Genomic DNA, 23,842 nt, shown 5'->3' on the forward strand with positions numbered 1-23,842 from the left:
AATCCGAATCAGGCTCCAGGCTCCGAGCCGTCAGCACAGAGCCCGATGCGGGGCTCGAACTCACAGACCATGAGATCGTGACCTGAGCTGAAGTCAGACGCTCAACCAACTGAGCCACCCAGGCACCCCTGGAAGTTTGTACCTTTTGACCACCTTCACCCATCTCACCCACCTTTATTGTGTCTTTTTTTTGACGCTTAAGTTATTTAGAAGTGGATTCATTAATTTCAAGACACTTGGATATGTATTAAAATCACTTGAATATATTTTAGTATCTTTGCCATTGATTTTTAGTTTAATCCATTGTATTCAGAGGATATACTCTGTGATTTCAAATCTTGGAAGTTTGTTGATACTTTATAGCCTAGCATATGGTTAAATTTTTAAAAAATAAATCTGTTTTTTGTATGTATATGCATATGTATATATTTTTAAGTAAGCTCTGTGCCCAACGTGGGGCTTGAACTCACAACCCCGGGATCAAGAGTCACATGCTCTACTGACTGAGCCAGCCAGGTACCCCTAGCATATGTTCAGTTTTGATAAAATCTTATAACACTTTTGAAGGATGTATATTTTGCAGTTGTTGGTTGTAGGATTCTATATTTGTCAGTTAAGTTTTTTAATTGTGTTGTTCTTCAGTATCTTTGATTCCACCCCCCCCCCCCACTTGTTCTGTCAGTTAGTAAAACAGGAAGAAAATACCTTGCTACCAGAATCTTATAAATCAGTAAGAAAAAGATATTCCTACGTCTTCTTTTTAAGGGTAGTATAGTTGACATACAATATTACATTAGTTTCACATATGCAACATAGTGATTCAGTGTTCATATACATTATGAAATGATCATGACAATAAGTCTAGTTACTTTCTGTCACTATACAAAGGAATTACAGATTATTGATTCTATTCCCTCTGCTGTAGTCAATATAGATTATTGACTACATCCCTGTGACCTATATATTTTTGTAACTGGAAGTTCGTACCTCTTAATCCTTGGCATTTATTTCACCCCCCTCCCCCCACTCTCCCCTCTGGCCACCACCAGTTTGTTTTCTGCATTTAATTTATGGGTTTGTTTCTGTTTTGTTTGTTTTGTTTCTTAGATTCCACATATAAGTGAAATCATAAGGTATTAGTCTTTCTCTGTCTGACTTATTTCACTTACCATAATACCTGCTAGGTTAGTTCACCCATGTCATTGCAAATGCCAAGATTTCATTCTTTTTTATGGCTGAGTAATACTCCATTGCCTGTGTATACCACATTTTCTTTACCCATTCATCTATTGATGGATACTTAGTTGTTTCCTTATTTCATTGTAAATAACTCTGCAATGAACATAAGGGTGCATATATTTTTAAAATACAAATAAATATATTAGTGTTTTGTTTTCTTTGGAGAAATACCCAGAGGTGGAATTGCTGGGTTGTATGGTCGTTCTATTACTAATTTTTTGAGGAAGCTCCACACTGTTTTTCCATTTTCCATTCCTACCAACAACGCACAAGGGTTCCCTTTTCTCTGCATCCTTGTCAACACTTGTTATTTCTTGTCTTTTTAATAAAAGCCATTCTGACAGATGTGAGGTGATAATCTCAGTGTGGTTTTGATTTGCATTTCCCTGATGATTAGTGATGTTGAGCTTCTTTTCATATCTGTTGGCCATCTGCAGGTCTTCTTTGGAAAAATGTCTATTTCATATCCTCTGCCCATTTTTTAATCAGATTGTTTGGGGTTTTTTTGGTGTTGAGTTGTACAATTTCTTATTTTTTAATTTTACTTTTATTTTTGAGAGAGAGAGAGAGAGAATGAGCAGAGGAGGAGCAGAGAGAGGGAAACACAGAATCCGAACCAGGCTCCAGGCTCTCAGCTGTCAGCACAGAGCCCCATGCAGGGCTCAAACTCACAAGCTGTGAGATAATGACCTGAGCTGAAGTTGGGCACATAACCCAACTGAGCCACGCAGGCACCCCTCGTGTAGTATCTTTTAAATTAAACATACACATACTGTATCAATACGCAAGTCCACTCCTGGGTATTTAACCGAAAGAAATGAGTGCATTTGTCACCAAAAACCAAGTATAAGGACAAATCTGGTGAAGATTCATAAACAACTCAAATATCCATCAATAATAGATTAGATAAATTATGGGATAGTCACCCAATGGAATACTATACAGCAATGAAAATGAACGAACTACTGCTATGTCACAATGATGAATTTTTTAAAATTAATTTTAATTTTTATTTTTTTTTTATTTTAGAGAGAGAGCACACAAGTTGGGGAGAGGGGCAGAGAGAGACTCTTAGGCAGGCTCCATGCTCAGCACTGAGCCCAATGCAGGGCTTGATCCCATGACCCTGGGATCATGACCAGAGCCATTAAGGAAGCCCTCTGAGACTCTGGAAATGTTCTGTATCTTAATGGGGTGGTTGGCTATGCAGGTATATACATATGTGAAATTAATTGAGTGTATACTTAAGATTTTTGCACGTTATTGTATGAAGTTATATCTCAAAAAATAAATAAAACAAGGCTTCCAGCTATAGCTGAGTAAGGATCAATAAATCTTTAACCCAAAAAGCAACTGTAAGGCTTGGCAAAACCATTTCAGTACCCTTGAAATCAACCAAAATACATACAACAATCTGAGAAAGAGTTGTTTGAAAAACTGCTGAAATTCAGTAAGAACAGTAGGAGTCTATGGTGTTCTTGCCTAAGACTCTTCTTGCTCCCTTCCCTAGGCTTGGGTGGTGTGGAGATTTTGCCAGTGTGGGTAGGCCATGAGACTGCCAGTTTTGATGCTGAGATTGAAGGAAGCTTACTCATTTTTGGGTGGTGGATGATGCCCATGGCCATTGGTGTTGTCAGTGGAAATGGTTCTCTTGGCATTTGATGTATCGGGTGGGCCATTGGCTCTAATAGACTGAGGTGTGTTTGTAGTTGGAACAAGCATATTGTTAGCTGAGGTTGCTTGTATGCATAGAGTAGACATGATAAGTCCCAATAAGAAGTAAAAGCCAGAGCAGACTTGAAAATGTCCTGAATTTTAAATGTGCTATCCTTCCCACACACAGACACATGAACAGAATCCAAAAGGCTTTAGTGGCTTTAAACATAATCATTGCCTAATCATTGAGAGACATATAAGCTATGCAGATACAGAGGTAAGCACTTAGAAGGCAGGTTTCAACATAAAAACAAGCAATAGAAAGAAAATGAGCTGAGACATCAGTGGCTGCACACTTAGGGGTGGACAGATTTCACAGATTTAGCCGAGGCAAGTTATTAAGCCAAGGAAGGAAGGGCCATAGGGAAGGAGTAGTAGTAACAACAACAACCTTCATAGGTAAAAGAAATCAGAATCTAGACTTGCTACAATAAATTACTTAATATGTTGAGTCTTCAACAAAATCATGAGACATGAAAAGAAATACGAAAGTGTGACCCATATTTAGGAAAAAAAGTCAATAGAAACTGTCTCCAGGTGTTCTTAGATGCTGGATTTAGCAGACAAAATCTTCAAAGCAACTATCATAAATGTGTTCAAAGAACCAAAGGAAAACATGTTTAAATAATTTTTTTAAAGTATGACAACAGCAAATCAATAAATAAAATTCTCAAGGAGAGAGAAATTACAAAGAAATAATATCATAAAAAGGATATACAGATGGCAGAAAAGGACATGAAAAGATGTTTAACATAATTAGCTATTAGGAATGTGCAGATTAAAACAACAGTCAGATATTACTATACACCTATCAAAGTGCCTAAAATAAAAACTAGTTAACAACACCAAATGTTAACAAGAGTATGGAAAAATGGGATCACTTGTACACAGTTGGTGGGAATGTAAAATGATGCAACCACTCTGGAAAATAATTTGGAAATTTCTCTTTATTTTTTTTAAGATTTTATTTTTTTAAGTAATATCTGCACCTAACATGGGACTTGAACTTACAACCCCAAGTTCAAGAGTCAAATGTTCTACTGACCAAGCCAAACAGGTGCCCCTGAAAATTTCTTATAAAATGAAGTATTTACCATATGATCCTGCAATTCCACTCCTAGTTACATACCTATGAGAAATGAAAGCTCATCTCCATATAAAAATTTGTGCGTTTATGTTCACAGCAACATTATTCACAATGGGCACGAAGTGGAAACAATTCAATATCTATCAACTGATGAATGGAAGAATAAAATGTGGTATATCCATCCAATGGAGAATTAATTGTCCATAAAAAGAAATTAAGTACTAATACATGCTACAACACTGAAAGCATTATACTAAGTGAAAGAAGCCAGTCACAGAAGACCACATATCCTGTCATTCCATTTATGTGAAATAACCAGAATCTATAAGGACAGAAAGTAGATTAGAACTGGGGAGGGTTTTGGAGGAAATAAGGAGTGACTGCTACTGGCTGTGGGGTTTCTTTTGGGATAATGAAAATGTCCTAAAATTGATTGTGATGACGGTTCATAACTACGTGAATATAGTAAAAACCATTGAATTATATACTTTAAATAGCTGAAATATGTGGCATGTGAATTATATCTCAATAAAGTTAAAACATTTCAAAGTAAGTTTAGCAAGGTCACAAGCTATATGATCCATATACAAAAATCAATTGTATTTGTATATACTATGTAGCAATGAACAAGCAAAAAACAAAATTAAATTAATTCCATTCACAGTGGTATCAAAAAGAGCAAAATATTTAGGAATAAATTTAACAAAACCAGTGTAAGATTTGAATATTAAAAATTATAAAACGTTGCTAAGAAAAACCAAAGATGTAAATAAATGGAGAGAGAGTCCATGTTCAGAGATTAAGAGGAATCAGTATTGTCAAGATGGCAATTTCCCCTAAATTGATCTGTAAACTCATAATCCTTATCAGAATCCCAGTAGGCTTTTTATTTTCCTTTCTTTTTAGAGTTTGATGAGCTGATCTAAAATTTACATGAGAACCCAAAGGACCTAGAATAGACGAAACAATTTTCAAAAAGGAGAGCAAAGTTGGAAGACTTGTAACTACCTGATTTCAAAACTTATTATAAAACCATAATTTTCAAGGCCCTATAGCATTGCTGCAAAGATAGGCATATAGATCAGAAAAGCAGAATTTAGAGCCCACAACTAAACTTCTATATATATATATGGTCAATTGATTTTCAAGAGATCTATCCTTGATCCAAGATTTTTCTGCCTGGAAAAGCCCCAGTGTAAAACAGTCTCTCGCAGTGTGTGCTGCAGTAGGACTGAGACTGCATTGCAATCAAGCCAGCTCATGCATCACTGTCTGCTGGATAAACTGCTACGTCATCCTGGGTGCTGGGCATGTTACAATGCTGGGATCATTGTGGGCTTCTAGTTGGATTTTGTGCCAGGTATGTGTCTACTTTGGACACTCTCTATTCATGGTAGATTAAAGTGAGGATGCTTTGAATTTGGAGGAATGAATGTGGCTTTTTTATTTCTTGTGTTCTAATATTACAGAAGGATTGTGAGCAGCATCCATAAAAGATTAGAAACTCAAGCTTTGTTTTTGGATCTGGGTGTGCTGTGTTTAGTGTTTGGCTGTTTTAGAAAGATCCTTTGAAAGAAGCACAGACTTGATTACTGAATGTACCTTTTTAGTATATTTTTGATACAATTGTATATTTTGATACAAAATAGCCTTTTTTATTCTATACCCAAGGCTTTATTTGTTTTTGAATGTTGACCTTATATAACAAAGGCAGAGAATGATTCTCTTTCGGGACCTGCCTACATCTGGAGACACTTAGATATGTGTAAAACCGAGCTGCTTCTACATCTGTGGTCACTGTAATTCTGAATAAAGACCTCAGTGCTCTATTTTTGAGACCTGTTATTCTGAAGAGTCATAAAAATAGGAGGGCTCCTTTGCATCAGCTTGGGTCTTCAAAGGAAAAAGTAAACGACTAAACTTTATTGGACATTGGCATAGCACGTAAGGAATGATGTGAAACGGCCTAGACCAGAAAACAACAAGGATGTACGTTTTCTGTTATGGCTGGTGGTCATGTCGAGTGGCCTGGTGAAGTCTTTTCAGGTTGGGTCATCTGAATGGCCTGAAGATCAGAATTTGTTTGCCTTAATCATTTGTTTTCTATTTGATCATTTATCTTCTGTTTCTTTTCTTTTTTTTTAGTTTTTTTTTTTAATGTTTATTTATTTTTGAAGGAGAGAGAGAGACAGAGTTTGAGTGGTGGAGGGGCAGAGAGAGAGGGAGACACAGAATCTGAAGCAGGCTCCAGGCTCTGAGCTGTCAGCACAGAGCCCAAAACGGGGCTTGAACTCACAAACTGTGAGATCATGACCTGAACCGAAGTCGGACGCTTAATCGACTGAGCCACCCAAATGCCCCATTTATCTTCTATTTCTGCTCCAGGTTATTTGTGTATTTGTTTTGGAGAGTTTTCTGGAAGATCAATAGGTTCTCAGCATAGTTGGCGACAGATCATTAACTATTTCTATCCAGCATTTTGGTGGGAAAGAATTTTTTTGTGGTACATGAATGAAGTTACCACATGACTCTGGTGAATTATACTTTTCCTGATGACTTATCATAGGAAATTCTGATTTTGCAGATTTTAGCTACTGGAGTCTCTCCTATTACAAGGGAGCAATAGCGTTAGCATCTGTTTTATTAAAAGCTAAAGTAGGACTTTGTTACTAGATAACATTCAAACTATTTTTTTTAAGAGATCTAGCTCTGGCCGATTTGCTTTTATAGCAATATATGTGTTCCAGTAGCCTTTCTAAGCAGGGTTTTTCTCTTCCCTGCTTAATCTGGGTCAGACCTCTGTGTGTAAAATATTTGTCTGGGCCCCTTTTCCTTTCAAGAATTTATCCACATCTTCTCTATATCCCATTTGTCCTAGCTCCATTCTTACGTTCAAGTTTGGGTGAATAAAATCTTAGATTTTGTTGCTTTATTTAAAAAAGGTTTTTGCATGCATGTATCACTAGTTTGGCCTAAAAATTAAAATTGTGGCTCACACTTTATTCAAAGTTCCTCAGTAGTGATATGTCTTGTCCTTTCTGCTTGCTTTCTTTACCGCCTGACCTGCTTTTTCCCTTCTTGCAGTCTGATAATCAGTATTATTTGTTTGATTGGATCTCAGAAATTACCCTACTTAGGCTGTGCTGTCCTCCTCCCTCTGGATTTCACGACCTCATTATTCTCCTGGCTCAGTTGTCCTTGTAGACTTGTCTTCTTTTTGCCCCGGGCCCTCCCTGTCATGTGCTCCTGGCAGCCAGGAGAGTCTTGTGGAGCTTTTTCTCTGGTGACTGTCAGAAGAAAGTGACCGTTGTTGAAACATGTTTGCTGCCGCTCATGCAGAGCTAAGATCTGTTTTCTAGTTATACAGGCTTTTCTGTTTCTCCCCCTCTCCTCTTAGTCCCCTTGGGAAATCAACCAATTCTGTGTGTAAACCAAGTTTAGGGAGAAAATACAAAAAGGAGGAAAGGTGGGGAAATGTGGAAATTGGGGACAAAGTAGACAAAAAGACTGTAGTTTGAGGCCATCAGGAATACTCTAGTCTGACTGAAGCAGGGCCAAGAAGTAGGCAGAAGGCATAGTATCTCTTGTCCTCCTGGGTTTTAAGCACCTGCAACAGGAGGACGGACTGCAGCTTGTGTTTACAAGACCGAAACCTGAAGAAAAAGCTTCCATTCCTTTGCCATCTTGATATGCAGGGTTCTACAGAGGAAATTAAGGAGATGAGATATTACATGCTTCAAAGGTAAGTTTTTAGGTGCCATATTTGGGCTATATATACCTTTAAAAAACAGTAAGACTTTGACGGCTAAACCCTGGAACTTACGGGAAATTTGGTTTGGTGATTTTTTTGTATCTATAAGAAAATTTTTTATTTTATTTCATTATTATTTTTTAAATTAATAATTTATTTATTTTTAAATTTACATCCAAGTTAGTTAGCATATGGTGCAACAATGATTTCAGGATTCCTTAGATTCCTTAATGCCCCTTACCCATTTAGCCCATCCCCTCTCACACAACCTCTCCAGCAACCCTCTGTTCTCTATATTTAAGAGTCTCTTATGTTTTGTCCCCTTCCCTGTTTTTATATTATTTTTTGCTTCTCTTTCCTTATGTTCATCTTTTTTGTATCTTAACGTCCTCATGAGTGAAGTCATATGATGTTTGTCTTTCTCTGACTGATTAATTTCACTTAGGATAATACCCTCTAGTTCCATCCACGTAATTGCAAATGACAAGATTTCATTCTTTTTGATTGCCGAGTAATACTCCATTGTATATATGTACCACATCTTCTTTATCCATTCTTCCATCAACGGACATTTGGGCTCTTTCCATACTTTGGCTATTGTTGATAGCGTTGCTATAAACATTGGGGTGCATGTGCCCCTTCGAAACAACAAATCTGTCTCCCTTGGATAAATACCTAGTAGTGCAATTGCTGGGTCATAGGGTAGTTCTATTTTTAATTTTTTGAGGAACCTCCATACTGTTTTCCAGAGTGGCTGTACCAGTTTGCATTCCCACCAACAGTGCAAAAGAGATCTTTCTCCGCATCCTTGCCAACATCTGTTGTTGGCCTGAGTTTTTAATGTTAGCCATTCTGACAGGTGTGAGGTGGTATCTCATGTGGTTTTGATTTGTATTTCCCTGATGATGAGTGACGTTGAGCATTTTTTCATGTGCCGGTTGGCCATCTGGATGTCTTCTTTGGAGAAGTGTCTATTCATGTCTTTTGCCCATTTCTTCACTGGATGATTTGTTTTTTGGGTGTTGAGTTTGATAAGTTCTCTAGATTTTGGGTACTAACCCTTTATCTGATACGCTGTTTGCAAATATCTTCTCCCATTCCATCAGTTCCCTTTTAGTTTTGCCAATTGTTTTCCTTTGCTGTGCAGAAGCTTTTTTTGCTTTGGTTTCCCTTGCCTCCAGAGACGTGTTGAGTAAGAAGTTGCTGCGGCCGAGGTCAAAGTTTTTGCTTGCTTTCTCCTCAAGGATTTTGATGGCTTCTTGTCTTACGTTTAGGTCTTTCATCCATTTTGAGTTTATTTTTGTGTATGGTATAAGAAAGTGGTTCAGGTTCATTTTTCTGCATGTCGCTGTCCAGTTTTCCCAGCACCACTTGCTGAAAAGACTGTCTTTATTCCATTGGATATTCTTTCCTGCTTTTTCAAAGATTTATTGGCAATACGTTTGTGGGTCCATTTCTGGGTTCTCTTTTCTGTTCCATTGATCTGAGTGTCTGTTTTTGTGCCAACTTTTTATTTTTAAATTTTATTATTTTTTTAATGTTTTATTTTTGAGACACAGTGCAAGCAGGGGAGGGGCAGAGAGAAGGGGACTGAGGATCCAAAGCAGGCTCTGCGCTGATAGCAGTGAGCCCAGTGCGGGGCTCAAACTCATGAACTGTGAGATCATGACCTGAGCCAAAATTGGACGCTCAACTGACTGAGCCACCCAGGAGCCCCAGAAACATTTTTGTTTAAAAGAAATGAGTAAAATCTCTCATATTTGCTCCTGTTCTAAGCCTTTCTTTTACATTCAGAATTTGAATCAAAGATACCCAGGCACATGTATGCTATTGTAGTCATATTGAAAATAACCACCCCTGCACAGACCTTGCTGTGCTACTCTTTCACTAAGGGATCTCACTCAGTCTGTGCCATATTTGCTCACTGGCTTTGGCTGGTTTTTCAGGAGTGAAGTCTCTTCACTTGTTGCAAACGGAAATATCAATTCTGCATAGTATGAACATCCTATGGTACCTTCCAAAAAGTTTTGAGAAAACTTTTTAAAAATGTGTCTCTGGGGCTGGGAAAGATGCCTGCCATCATTGTCCTGGAATATGACAGGGGGCAGTCAGACTGTTGTTGAGGGTGCCAAGCTCTGTTACCAAAGGATCTTTCTTCTTCCTATTTGTAGAACTTGGGGCTGAAGAGGAAATGAGTCAGGCCTCCTTGGCCTTCTTCAGGCCTCTTGCAGGTCTGTACTTCTCCACCAGAGGATTAACATGAAAGACCTGAATGATGGGCTTGATAGCAGTCATTAAGGGCTCCTCCATTATCTTTTTTTATTTGCTTATTTTTGCAATCTAGAATTCTTATTCTGAAAAATACTAGCTGAAAATTAAACTTGACCTTGGCGGAAACAGAAAATTAGCAATAAACACCAAGTTGACAAAATTTGCCGATAGAATAGTTATCCTTTCCTTTTCCTTTTCATTTGACCTCTTCCCTTTTCATTTGACCCTTTTGGGGGAAAATCAAGCAAAACTTCCACTGAGTGTCAAGTAAATAAAAAGCCTTTGAGCTATTTTATCTATCTATTTATAGAAATATATATACACACACATATATGTATATGTATAATTAAGAATTTTTTTTTTTAAGGTTTATTTATTTTTGAGACAGAGAGAGACAGAGCATGAACGGGGCAGGGGCAGAGAGAGAGGCAGACACAGAATAGGAAGCAGGCTCCAGGCTCTGAGCCATCGTGACCTGAGCCGAAGTCGGACGCTTAACTGACTGAGCCACCCAGGCGCCCCTTAAGAATGTTTTTTAATTGGTTGGTTAAGTGTCCAACTCTTGATATTGTCTCAGGTAATGATCCCAGGGTCATGGGATTGAGCCCCGCTTCAGGCTCTGCATTAAGTGTGGAGTCTGCTGGGGATTCTGTCTCTTTCCCTCCGCCCTTCCCTTGCTCGCTCTCTCTCTCTCTCTCTCTCTCTCTCTCTCTCTCTCAAATTAAAAAAAATGAGGGGTGCCTGGGTGGCTTGGTTGGTTAAGCGTCTGACTTCCACTCAGGTCATGATCTTGCAGTTTGTGAGTTCGTGCCCTGCATCGGGCTCTGTGCTGACAGCTCAGAGCCTGGAGCCTGCTTCAGATTTTGTGTCTGCCTCTTTCTCTGCCCCTCCCCTGCTCACACTCTGTCTCTCTCTGTCTCTCAATAATAAATAAACGTGAAAAAAATTTTTTTAATTAAAAAAATGATTTTTATGTATATAAAATTTTTATATAGCATTACTTTACTGTTTATATATACATATAAAACAATCATATATATACACATATTTAAATAGAGCACACACATATATACATATTGCGCAAACACACACACACACAGAATTTTGTTTCTCTGTGGGTAAATATAACAGATGACCTGTCCACTGTTTTCACAGAGGCATCTCTCCTAGAGCAATCTGTCCTCCAATTTGAACAGTCATATCTAGGGAATTCCTTTCTCTTTTGTATTGGTTCATCTGTTTCTTGCTTCCCTTCTTTTCCTTTTTCTTGGTTTACTCCATCCTTTTGGAAGACAGCATTCTCTGATAGCTTTTTGAGAAAAGATAGATGAGAGGTAAAGGTTTTGAGATCTATTCCATCTTTATACTTGATCCCCTTGTTTTCAGCATGGTGCCTCACTTCAGAATATGGCTATATGAAGGATCCCATTGTTAAAAGTAAGACATAGTTTTGTTTTTCTCCCCTCTTTGATTATAAATGATTCTCAGAACTCACTAAACCATTGATAAAATCTTATGACCAATCCCTTCTCCTCTTTAATTTTATCAATGAAGACTTTGCTTCCTTTCTTGTCTTATACTCAGGTAGCTCCTTGTTGATTCTAAGTTATAACTTACCTATCTTTTCGCTCCCTCCCTGAATAGCTGACAGCTGATCTCTGAGGAGTGTGTGTTCAACTTTAGATGTATAGAATTATATAACATAATCTTTCATAGCACACTCATTGGTCCATTTATGGGCTAATATTATTTATTTATTTGGTTAGTTATTGCATTATTTTATTTTATTTTATTTAAAAAAAATTTTTTTTTAATGTTTATTTATTTTTGAGACAGAGAGAGACACAGCACGAACGGGGGAGGGGCAGAGAAAGAGGGAAACACAGAATCAGAAGCAGGCTTCAGGCTCTGAGCCATCAGCCCAGAGCCCGACGCGGGGCTCGAACTCGCGGACCGCGAGATCGTGACCTGGCTGAAGTCGGACGCTTAACCGACTGCGCCACCCAGGCGCCCCAGTTATTGCATTATTTTAAAAAATAATATAAAAAGAATTTGAAAACCCACCATCTAAAACAAAGGTAGGTCCTTGACCATCACCTGCATCTATGTGGTCTCTCCTCCTTAGTACTTCTCCCTGCCTTCCCCCACCCAGATAATCATTTTCCTTAATCATATGTTCATAACATTCTTTTATCTTCCTGTTTATTGTATCTATATGTATCTCCCCCAAATGTATATATTTTAGTTATTTTAACTTTATGATATGTTCTTAAAATTATAACCTGTGCATAATCCTTATATAATATTTTTGGAGTTCTGAATACTTGACTGAGGTCTCCTGTTATTTCTAATAATATGCAGAATCTTTTGTGTTTTCTATGTGAATGATTATATCACTCACAAATAATGACAGTTTAATTTCCTCCCTAGCAATCCTAATGCCTCTAATTTATTTTATTTTATTTTTTCATTTTATTGCACTTGCTAGGAAATCTAACACAGAGTTTTACATTTATGGATTTTCTAAAATTAAACCATCCTTGCATACCTGGGACAAACTCAACTTGGTTATGGAGTAACTTTTTTGTAATATTTTACCCATCCTTGCACCAATGCCCTACTATTTCGAATATTTTATTCAGGAATTTTGCATTTGTAGTCATGAATACAGTGGACCTGGACTTTTCCCTTCATGTGACTTATTTGTCTGGTTTGAGTATCAGTGTTACTCTAGCTGAGGAATGTTACTTCTTTTCTCACTGTTTGAAAGTTTGATAGACTACTGCCCTTAAAAGTTGTTTGAGAGCACTTCTCTTTTATTTTTTATTTGTTTTTACTTTTTAACAATTCTTTTCTTTCCACTGCTGAGCACTTAGTATTTTTTTTTTTTAATGTTTACTTATTTATTTATTTTGAGAGAGAGCACAGGAGCATGAAGGGGAGAAGGGCAGAGAAAGAGGGCAAGGGAGAATCCCAAACAGGCTCCATACCCAGTGCGGAGCCCAAAGTGGGGCTCAGTCTCACGACTATCAGATCATTTTACTATGAGCTAAAATCAAGAGTCAGACGCTTAACCGACTGAGCCACCCAGGCACCCTGAGAACTTGTTTTTTAAAACTGTCTGGACCTGGTATTTTCTTTGTGGGAAGATTTTAATCATACCCTTTTATTTTGAAAAGAAATTACTGCAGCATCGATGTTAGAGTACAGGATAAAGGAAGGAAAGGTGGGAATAAGAAAAGAGCTGTCCATTAAACAGTGTGTGTAAGTGCTTAGTTATAGCCATTATCTCATTTAACCCCCAAAACACCTTTTCAAAGAAGGCCTATCAGTCAAGGTCCAGTAAGGGAAAGAGTAACTGCATTAGGTATTATAAACCAGTGGGCATTCAGTAGTGAGAACTGGTAACTTGGGTATTTTCTACAGTAGCTCCAAAATTAATACTTGCAGGAAGCAGCTACCACCCCTAGGGCTGGGAGAAAAAAAGGAAGAGGTAGGGTTATCAGAACCTAGCAGCTTGATGGAGGGCCAATCAGGGCTGATTCTTGCACCTCTGAGAATAAGCTTTGAGTAGCTGGTGCTCAGGACAGGTGAGTAGCTAGCCTGACAGGTACGTGATTGATAGGCTCAGGCAGCACAGCCCAGAGGGTGAGTGAACGTGGCAAGGCTGGTATTCTGCCAAGGAGCCACAACCTGCTGTTACTGGTACTACTGAGAGATGCAACGAGGCTCCCACTAGGAATATTGAAAGATGGTAGAGGCTGGAATTAACTCTCTGTTACTGTGGAGCAATGATGATAAAAGCTGGAAAACAAAAATAAAATCCCTATTCTTACCATTCTGCCTTCCCATTGGCAGAACCAATTAGGTTTGCAGAGTCTTAGCTTTATTGTCACAGGGCAGAACATAAAAGGGTGAGCTTGGAGTTGAGAGACAGTAGGTAAATAACCAGAACAGTCTATACTATGTGTATTTTGCAAAGAGAAAAAGGAAGTTGAGCAAGGTTAAATTATTTACTTAAGATCATTGGAAATATTAAGTGGACAGATCTGGATTTAAACCCAGCCCTGTACTTTTCCAGTACCATATTTCATCTATTCTTAAAACACCATTGATTGTTAGAGGCACCATTATTGTATATACCACTGAGAAAAAAATACTGCCAATTAAATAAAGCACACCATCAGTTGTAAGATACACATCAATTTCAGATATTTTTCTAAGTTTTTTTTTTTTTAATTTTTTTAACGTTTATTTATTTTTGAGACAGAGAGAGACAGAGCATGAACGGGGGAGGGTCAGAGAGAGGGAGACACAGAATCTGAAACAGGCTCCAGGCTCTGAGCTGTCAGCTCAGAGCCCGACGCGGGGCTCGAACTCACAGACCGCGAGATCATGACCTGAACCGAAGTCGGCTGCTTAACCGACTGAGCCACCCAGGCGCCCCCTAAGTTTTTTTTTTTTAAAGGAGGAGTATCTTAAATTTGATGAAATATGATATATTATTATGCTGCCTTGTAAAGTATTTGGTTTTGGAGTTGATTTTGAAATGCCTGTGGAATACACAAGTGAAACACTTCATCGGCAGTTAAAAGTGTACATTTCATAAGAAAAATGGAGGCTAGAGATACAGAGGTGAAGGTCATCTGTATTCCAGAATCATGATCTAATGACAGCCTGGCTGTTTTCTTAGCTTTCCCAGTCTCTCTGAGTCTGTTATCTCTACTATCTCATTTCAGTCTGTGCTTTTGCCTGTCGCTTTGTGATGGGATTTGTTGGTAAACCTTAATATTATCTTTTATTATTCAAGAACACTTATATTTTTTTCTTAAATTTCCACAAGCAAATATCTTTTTCCCCCCTTCCTGTCTTCTATTCAAAAAGTGTGTGACCTGTCAGCATACAGTCATCACAAGGGTGCAGTTGGAAGTGCTGTTATAAGTATGGTAGTGAAAAGCAGACCCCTAGGGGAGATAGATGGTGTGAAGAAATCCCATCTAAAGACTTTCATGCTTTCTTTGTTTTTATAGGTCCAGCATGTCTGGCTTGCATCTAGTAAAGCAAGGTCGAGACCGAAAGAAAATAGACTCACAGCGAGATTTCACTGTAGCTTCACCAGCAGAATTTGTTACGCGTTTTGGGGGGAATAAAGTGATTGAGAAGGTAAGTTATAACTTGCTGAATTACTTTTTTTCAAAAGCGCATGAGATTCAATGACTAGACATGTCTAGATTTGCTCAAAACCAACATGTAGTTTTTAGAGACTAACTGCCTTTTTCTGCAGAATTAACCTCTCTGCCTCCGTAGCATCCTGTTAATTTCACTATTTCCTGTGTATTTACCACTGAGGTAATTTAGGCGTAGCTAATTAAAAGATGAAGTGGTCAGAAAGTTCTTTTTATTTTTAAAAATTTTTAATGTTTATTTTTGAGAGACAGAGAGAGAGAGAGCGTGTGCATGCACATGCGCACAAGTGGGGGAGGGGCAGAGAGAGAGGGAAACACAGAATCCCAAACAGGCTCCAGGCTCTGAGCTGTCAGCACAGAGCCCAATGCAGGGCTTGAACCCACGAACCACAAGATCATGACCTGAGTCAAAGTTGGACTCTTTGCTGACTGAGCGACCCAGGTGTCCCCATAAAGTTCTCTTTAACAAAACCTGTGGTTTTATGAGGTTGGGCTTCAGGAATCTGAGAAGGTATGGTAAATTGATTGGCTGGTGGGGTGGTGGTAAGGAGATACTATGTCACATTGGATTGAGAGCTAAGGGAGTGAAGGCTTAAACAGTTTGATATACTGTGAACTGATGGCTTTTCCTGGGTATTTGAGATGTTGAGAGGGAATATGCCATATGAAATACTTAGACATTACAAGTATTTTGAAGTGTTGTGAGCAATTCTATGCCCCTTTTGTCTAAACCATGTCAGAACTGAGAGGATGACTTGGTTGAAATAGCTTGCGGTGATTGAAAGATTAAAGGGTGGGAACCTGTATTCCCACTCCTAAAAGTTTTGCTCCAGTGGTGTCCTTCTGTTAGTCTTCCAATAAAGATAGTTTATATTTTAGCCTGTGTTACCCTGGGGCCGTGGTTGCAGGATAGGTCAGGAGGTAAAAGGTTTGTTTACAGAGAAGTCTCAGGATCATTGATTCTTCTACTTTTCTTCTTGTGACCATTCTTTGTAAGGTAGTCTCTACACTTCTAAGGCATTTGCGGTTTAGCATTTTGGAGAGAGGTAGTGGTTGGTACCAGGGTTCTTACACATGTGCAGGCCTCTGTGCCTTGTTTTACTACAACAGAGAATAGTGAAGGACACTACACTGTTTAGTCTTCCTTCATTCCTTAATAATTCATCACCCCTCTGAAGTTTGTCTTCTGTTCCCTAGTAACAGGTATAGTAGAATAATTCACAAATTCACAAGGTTTGAAAATTGTGATTTTTCCCCTTCAAGAAATGAAGTAAAAAAGCAGTAAGCTTTAGCTGGCATATATTAAAGTATTTGCTGGGCTAACATTTTAAAATATCCTTTGATCATGTGGGAGCTGGTTCCTAACTGCCTAGACTAGCAACACAAATTCTTAATTGAAAGTCTGGCTCTTCGGAGTAAGATAGGTCTACACAAATGGTCTCATTTCTTTTTGTCCGTTATTGCCTGCCTCTTCTACTTCTCTCTCCAATTCCCATCCCACCACTCTCCCAGGTTCTTATTGCCAACAATGGCATCGCAGCAGTGAAATGCATGCGGTCCATCCGCCGATGGTCTTATGAGATGTTTCGAAATGAACGTGCAATCCGATTTGTTGTTATGGTCACACCTGAAGACCTGAAAGCCAATGCAGGTGAGTGATTAGCATGAGAAAGCATCACCCTTGAGCATAAAGCATTGAATAGCAAAGTCTGTAGTAGGAGAATGTTAACTTAGGGGGATTCCCAAACCCTAAGATTTCTTTTTTAAAAAGTGTCAATAATAGGCATATATAAGTGATTGTACTATATTTAACCTCAGCATCGATTCCTACGTTCTAAGTAAAAATAAGTAGAAATTTAACCAGTGTTGATTGGGGTTTCTAGGTGTATGCCCTTCCAGTGTCAAGTATTGGGTAATCTGCATAAGTAGATTGGCATGTGTAAGTGGAAAGATTAAAAGAAAATGCTATTTCCCTTATGAGCAAAGCTACATTGAATTTTAGAGAATCTTAGGGTTAAGATTCTTTTTTACCCTCCTCCTGAGGGATCCAAGTGGGTTTCGTTCTGTGAGCTCTTCTGCATATTCTCTCTACTCAGATGGTCCTCCATCTGAGAGTTGTAGATAAAGACCATTGGTATAGTTGAGAGGATATGGCTGGTCTTTCCTCTTTTTATCACTAAAGTATAATCTCTAAGGTAGAAAACCCGCAGATAACATTAGCTCTTTGAAGAGCTATCTTTTTAAACCTATTTGTTGTGTACATTCTTTCTCTATTGAGACAATGATGTTAACTATTCCTAAGGAGTAGGGGTTATTATGTTATCTTATTTAGAAATAGATAACATACCAGGTTATTGGAAAGCATATGTTATTATGTGAAATCATTTAGTTTGACCCTTTAATATCTCTGAGTCACAATTTTTGTTATCTGTAAAAGGAAGATCATAATATCTAATTCACTGCATAGTTATAAAGATGAAATTGTCTGTAATAAACGTAAAACTACCTTGCATGATTTCTTTTTCCCCCATCTATTTCTACCTGGTGCTCCTATTAATTCATTTATTCCTTCACTCAGTGAACATGGAGACCCATAGTTGAATAAAATGTGATCTAGCTCTAGGAAACAAATAATTTCAGTACCGTTAGATAAGTGCTATAATAGAAATATGCACAGGGTACTGCAGGAACACAGAGTTGAGGCATCTTAACTTTGCTCTTGGTGACAGGGTTAAGAGAAAGCTCTTTGAAAGAAGTTATGCCTAACCAAGAATGAGTAAGCAGTTAGCAGGATGTTCCAGGCAGAGTGTTCCAGGCAGAAAGAACAGTATATGCAAATGTATGAAGGCGTGACACAGTGGTTTGGTGGAAACTACAGATGTACTTGTTAAAGTACAAGATGTGATTTAATATTTCTCAAAGAAGGCCTTGATTTTCATCCTCAGGAGCATAGACTTTATCTTTTTAGGAATGTGTGTGTGTGTCTCTGTTGGACATTAAAGGATTGGTATTTTAAATGGATTAGTTGTTGTTTTTAACAACTTAAAAGTAGAAGAGTGTAATGAATCCCTTCCTATTTACCTATCATCTAACATCAACAATTATCAACTCATGGCCAGTCTTGTTTCATCTATACTTTCACCTCCTCCCCTGTTCACACAATTTCTAAAGCAAATTCTAGATATATTATCTCATGTGTATCTTAAAGTAACTTTTTTTTTTTTTAACATAAGCAACTAGATGGACAATTCAGATGGTATCTTGGGAGATCCATTTGTGGAAGGCAATACTAGAGAATATGATGAGGCTGAGAAGATAGAAGAAAGAGATGGTTTGGAGATTTAGGAGGTAAAATTGACAAAATTTGGTGATAGAAGAGTCAATGATTACTGTTAGGTTTTTAACAGTAGGTTGACTAGGCAACTAATGCAAAATATCAACCAGAAGAGTAAGGTTTTTCTGGGGGCGGAGGGTAGACAGATTAGGTTTGGAGTACTTCTGGTATAAGTAGATCCTATAAAAAGTTGGATATATCCTTCCACAACTTAGAAATAATGAGGGCTAGAGACTAAGAGTCTACATTATCAGCAAACATGTGGTAGTTAACACTACCCCCTGAAAGAACAGGTAGAAAATAAAGAGAAGAGGACTGAAGATGAAATTTTATAGAAGAGTAAAATTTTAGTGATAGACTCAGGAAGATAGGCCCATAAACAATGCTGAGAAGAGATGATTGGAGAGAGAGAAGAAACAGAAGAGAGAAAAAAGAATTTCAATAAGGAGGGTCAAATGTGTCAGCGGTCCAATAAGATAGGGATAGAACCTTCCAGTAATTAGGAAACCATCGGTAGTATTGCCAGAATAGTTTCAGCAGAGCAATATGAGTGTGCAGACTATTATCAGATGTTAAGGAATGAATGGGAAGTGACAATGTAGGTGGGTTTTTTAAAGAATTTTGGATGAGAAGGGAAGAAAAAAAGGTAGTAACTGAAGAGAAATACAGTGCCAAGGGAGGATTTTTATTTTTCAGAGTGAAAGAGACTTGGGAATGTTTATAGTTTGAGAAGAAGGAGTCAAAGAGAAAGAGGGAAAGGGGTGGAAGTACACAAGGGGCCTGGAGGAGATGAAAGGGGATGCAGTTAAGAGCACAGGTGGACAAAAATAAGCATATTTCCTAGTATTTAGTCTGAGAAACAAAAATCAGTAATGAGGCAAATGTATTTGTACAAGGATATTCATTGTAGTGTTATTTAAAATAATGAGAAACTACAACAAAACAAAACAAAAAAAATAAAATAATGAGAAACTGGGAGTAACTTAAGTGTCCAACATGAGCAGATTAGTTAAGTATAATGCGCAACACCAATTCTGTGAAATACCATGCACACATTAAAAAATATTTTGTAGAATAATGTTTATTGGTCTGAAAATGCATTCTAATAAATTGCTACATTATTTACTATTTTTGTACATAACAATATTACCATAAACTTGGCTGTTTAAAACAACAGACATTATCTTACAGTTTCAGTAGGTCAGAGCATGGCTTAGCTGGGTCTTCTGCTTCAGGTTATTACAAGACTGCAATTATTTGTCAGCTGGGTCTGTAGTCTCATCTGAGGCTCGATTTGGGATGGACCTCCTTTTAAACTCAGGTGATTGTTGGCAGCATTCAGTTTTCTGTGGGCTGTCCGACTGAGGGCCTGAATGTTTAGCTGGTTATTGGCCAAAGACTACTCCTGACTCCTTGTCATGTGGGCCATCCCCAAATGACTGCCTGCTACTTCAGATCCAGGAAGGGAAAGTCTCCTAGTAAAAGATCAGTTACTTTCTTACGTAACGTAATCATGGAAGTGACAGCTCTCCACCCTTGACATGTTCTCTTGGCTAGCAAGTCATAGATCCTGCTCACACCCAAGGAGAAGGGATTCCTTAAGGTATGGATACCTGGAAACTGGGATCATGGGAACAGACTGTCCATCACTATTGCAAAGAAAAAGTTAGTTATAAGGAGATTGGTAGCATGACATGATAGGGAAAAAAACATTGTGTATAGTTAGGAAAAAAGTTATAATGACATATACCAACAGCAGTACTAGTTATCTTTGGGGGTGGTATTTTGGGGTGTTTTTATTTCTGTTTCTTCTTTTTCCAACTTTTTTACAAAGAGTTTATACAGTTTTAAAATTTCTTTACAAGTTATTTGAAAAAGAACTCAGAAAGGATTATGATACCAGTGGTATTGAATTAATTATTTTGATTGATTTTTTCCTTTTTTCTAACCTTTCTGTTATGTTAATTATTTTAGTAGCTTTACTGAATATAATTTATGTACCATTAAAGTCACCATTTGAAAAGTACACTGTTCTGTGAGTTTTGGTAAACTTATACCATTGTGCAGTCATCATGGGAATCCAATGTAAGATAACCATTACTTTTACAATTTAAAAGATTATGGAGAAGGAGCCTTAGATACAAGAGCTGGTTATTACCATAAGGAGAGGACTTTATCCTGAGACCTGGAGGGGAGCGGGCTGACATAACAGGTTAAGGGATGGTAAGGGTGGTAGTAATTGACCCAGTTGCATATTTTTGTGTCATGAAAGGTGGATGATTAATGAAATCCGTAGAAAGAAATGAGTGTTATCCTTGGAGGGGAGTTTTGTTCATTTGTAAATATTCTCTAGAATAGCATCTCTGCTGTAATTATGGCAATTGTGGGAACCAGGAGGTAATGGAGAAATCCAGGCTGTGTGATTAAGATGCAATTTCTTTTTCTGCTTACCAGGGCTTCTCATTAGTGTCTATAGTAGTGATAACAGAAGATTGGTTGGTGTAGAACTCTGAACTGTTGTTGGTTGGTGACAGCTGTACATTTGCAGACCCTGTGTGCATGCGTGTGCACGTGTGTGTGTATGTAGGTCAGCAATCAAAGTAACTTTTTTTTTCCTGTACTTAGAGCTACTGAACTTCAGAAAAGACTAAACCACAGAAGAAAAGTTAGATAGACTTGACTGTATAAAAATTTCTATTTTGCAAATAAAAAAAAGAAAGTTAAAGACAGATTGTAATCTGGAAAAATATACTGGCAGCAAAGAATGTCTAACTATAATAGAGCAAATGACCCTTCAATAGAAAAGGAACAGAGAACATGAATTAGGTAGATAATAAAAGAAGAATGAAAAAGGGACAGTAAACATATAAGAAATTTGATACTAATGGTAATCAAAGAAATACAAACTGAAACAGTAGTAAATGGGGATTTTTTTTTAAAGTTTATAAGACTGGTAAAATTTAAAAGTGTGATTATACCTAATATAGGTGAGAGTACAGACAATTTGTCATCCATGTTGCTAATGAGAGTCTAACATGGTTCTGTCTTTGAAGATGTGGATACATTTTGACCTAGTTGTTTTACTTCTAGGACTATATCCTGAGGGTATAATTGGACAGCAGTATAAGGATATTCATCATTCTATTATTTTAATATTTTCCAAATTATTAATGACTTATATGTCCATCAATAAGTTAGTAGTTAAATGAATTATGAATTATTGTTACTTTGTGGAATGGTAGGTATCCATTGAAATATTGGGTCTATATTAAGTATATATAAAATACTAAATATATATTAAATATATCTCTATGTCACATAGGGGAAGGTACCCACAATATATTGTTAAATTGGTTAACAACTGATGATTTCTAGTATATCGGAGCATAGTATATCGGAGTATCTTTGAGTGGTGGGGCAATGGGTGATTTTGACTGTTAAATGGTATTATTTCATCCTGATACATTATAGTTTTTTAAAAATAATTAACATGTTTTCTTTTGTAGTCAGAACAATAAACCTGTTTTTATTTGGAACAAACTATAGGTTTTTGCATCTTATTTTGAATGGAATTTTTTTTAGAAGGATGTAAAACCTTTAAAAATTAAGAATAAGATAGAAGGAATGCTAATAAATAAACTTGAGCAAGTTATTTGACTGCTCCAAGCCAATTTCCTGTAAATTAGGCGCCAATAATACCTATCATATATAGGATTACTGAGTAGTAAATAATATATATAAACTGCTTAATATACTTACTGCACATTGTAGCTGCTCTACCATTATTGCCAGGAATAGGAAGAGAGAGACATCAGGTGACAAATTTGAAAGGGAATACGGAGCAAAAAAAATGTAAGGAGGGAAAGAAGTTATCTTTCTTTCTTTTTTTTTTTTTTTAAACGTTTATTTATTTTTGAGACAGAGAGACAGAGCATGAACGGGGGAGGGTCAGAGAGAGGGAGACACAGAATCCGAAACAGGCTCCAGGCTCTGAGCTGTCAGCACAGAGCCCGACTTGGGGCTCAAACTCACAGACTGTGAGATCATGACCTGAGCCGAAGTCGGCTGCCCAACCGACTGAGCCACCCAGGCGCCCCAAGAAGTTATCTTTCTAAAGTGTCTTTCAAATACCTATTATCTCCAACATTCCAGATAAAGTCTTTTCAAGCCCTTGGTATATGCCAGTAACTAACCTTTCCTGTCCAGCCAGTCCACAAACCCTTCAGGCTCTGCCCTCTTTCCCAGTTTGTCACAGCTCGACATCAGGAAAAGGGCTTCTCAGAGTATAGTGCAAGTTAAAGATAAAGGATGTTAGGGCTAAAACTTTTTATCAGAATAAATAATTGTACAGGGGTCTCTAAGTGACATAGCATCCTTGATAGAGAGGTCTTAAAGGCTCTTCAAAAAGATTACATAGTGAAATGTTTGAGAGCTGTTGTTTGAGTAGAAGAGCTTCCTGAATACCAGATTAGCATGTTAGTACCCATGACTTAACAAAGTCAGAGCCTCTAACTAAATGTCCTGGGACTTACCTCGTTAATGCAGTTTGTCCAGTCGTTAACTGTGATGGTATCGTCCTTTATGTAGTTGTGCTCTGTTCTATTTCTGGAAATAAAGCATGTGTTCTCTATTAATTTGCTTGCATTTTCAGAATACATTAAGATGGCAGATCACTATGTGCCGGTGCCAGGAGGACCAAACAACAACAACTATGCAAACGTGGAATTAATTCTTGATATTGCTAAAAGGATCCCAGTACAAGTAAGAGATGCCAGTGTGTCCTTTCAAACCAGTTTAGCCATTTTACAGTTAGACACAAGGGGCTATCCAGAGAAGAACTTTAAATTTTATATAAAGCATCTTTGTTGAAAATTGATAAAGCTTTTTTTGTGAGGGGTATAACAGATGGGGAAAAGAAAGATGGAAAAAATGAATGAGGCAAAAATAAACATAATACAATCAGAAGGTCTGTAAGGGTCTTTCAGAGATTATTTATACTATCCATTTCACCTTCAAACTATCTCAAGTAAATAAAAGTTCCTTTTTCCAATGGAATATTCTTAGCTGAGAATATGGTAGTATAGAAATAGATTATTTCTTCCCTATTGTGTTAGGATGTTTAGGATAAATGTACTTAAGCCCAGAGAGAAAAAAAAAACAAAACTAGAGATTTATATGGCAGTATAACCACTAAATATAAATGTGGAGTTAGGTGGCCAAAGTAATTGAAACTGAAAGAAAACTAGTATTTCTAGAAA

General features: G+C 37.5%; 1 protein-coding gene across 19 annotated transcripts in view; it reads left to right on the top strand.

Annotated features, from left to right (window-relative positions):
* Positions 1–23,842, top strand: part of ACACA (acetyl-CoA carboxylase alpha) — a 280,099-nt gene that overhangs the window by 71,286 nt on the left and 184,971 nt on the right. For 16 of the 19 annotated variants that reach the window (XM_006940119.5, XM_019817560.2, XM_045044080.1 and 13 more), the window contains 3 exons: positions 15,095–15,227; positions 16,763–16,901; positions 23,236–23,345. In XM_006940119.5, coding sequence (XP_006940181.2) covers positions 15,095–15,227; positions 16,763–16,901; positions 23,236–23,345 — 382 coding nt within the window. Of the gene's footprint in view, positions 1–4,780; positions 5,403–6,423; positions 7,785–15,094; positions 15,228–16,762; positions 16,902–23,235; positions 23,346–23,842 lie in introns of those variants that run through there. The other 3 variants (XM_019817558.3, XM_019817556.3, XM_019817557.3) reach the window with 3 other exon arrangements.

This window comes from Felis catus, chromosome E1, assembly GCF_018350175.1.
Source record: "Felis catus isolate Fca126 chromosome E1, F.catus_Fca126_mat1.0, whole genome shotgun sequence".
Taxonomy (NCBI): domain Eukaryota; kingdom Metazoa; phylum Chordata; class Mammalia; order Carnivora; family Felidae; genus Felis; species Felis catus.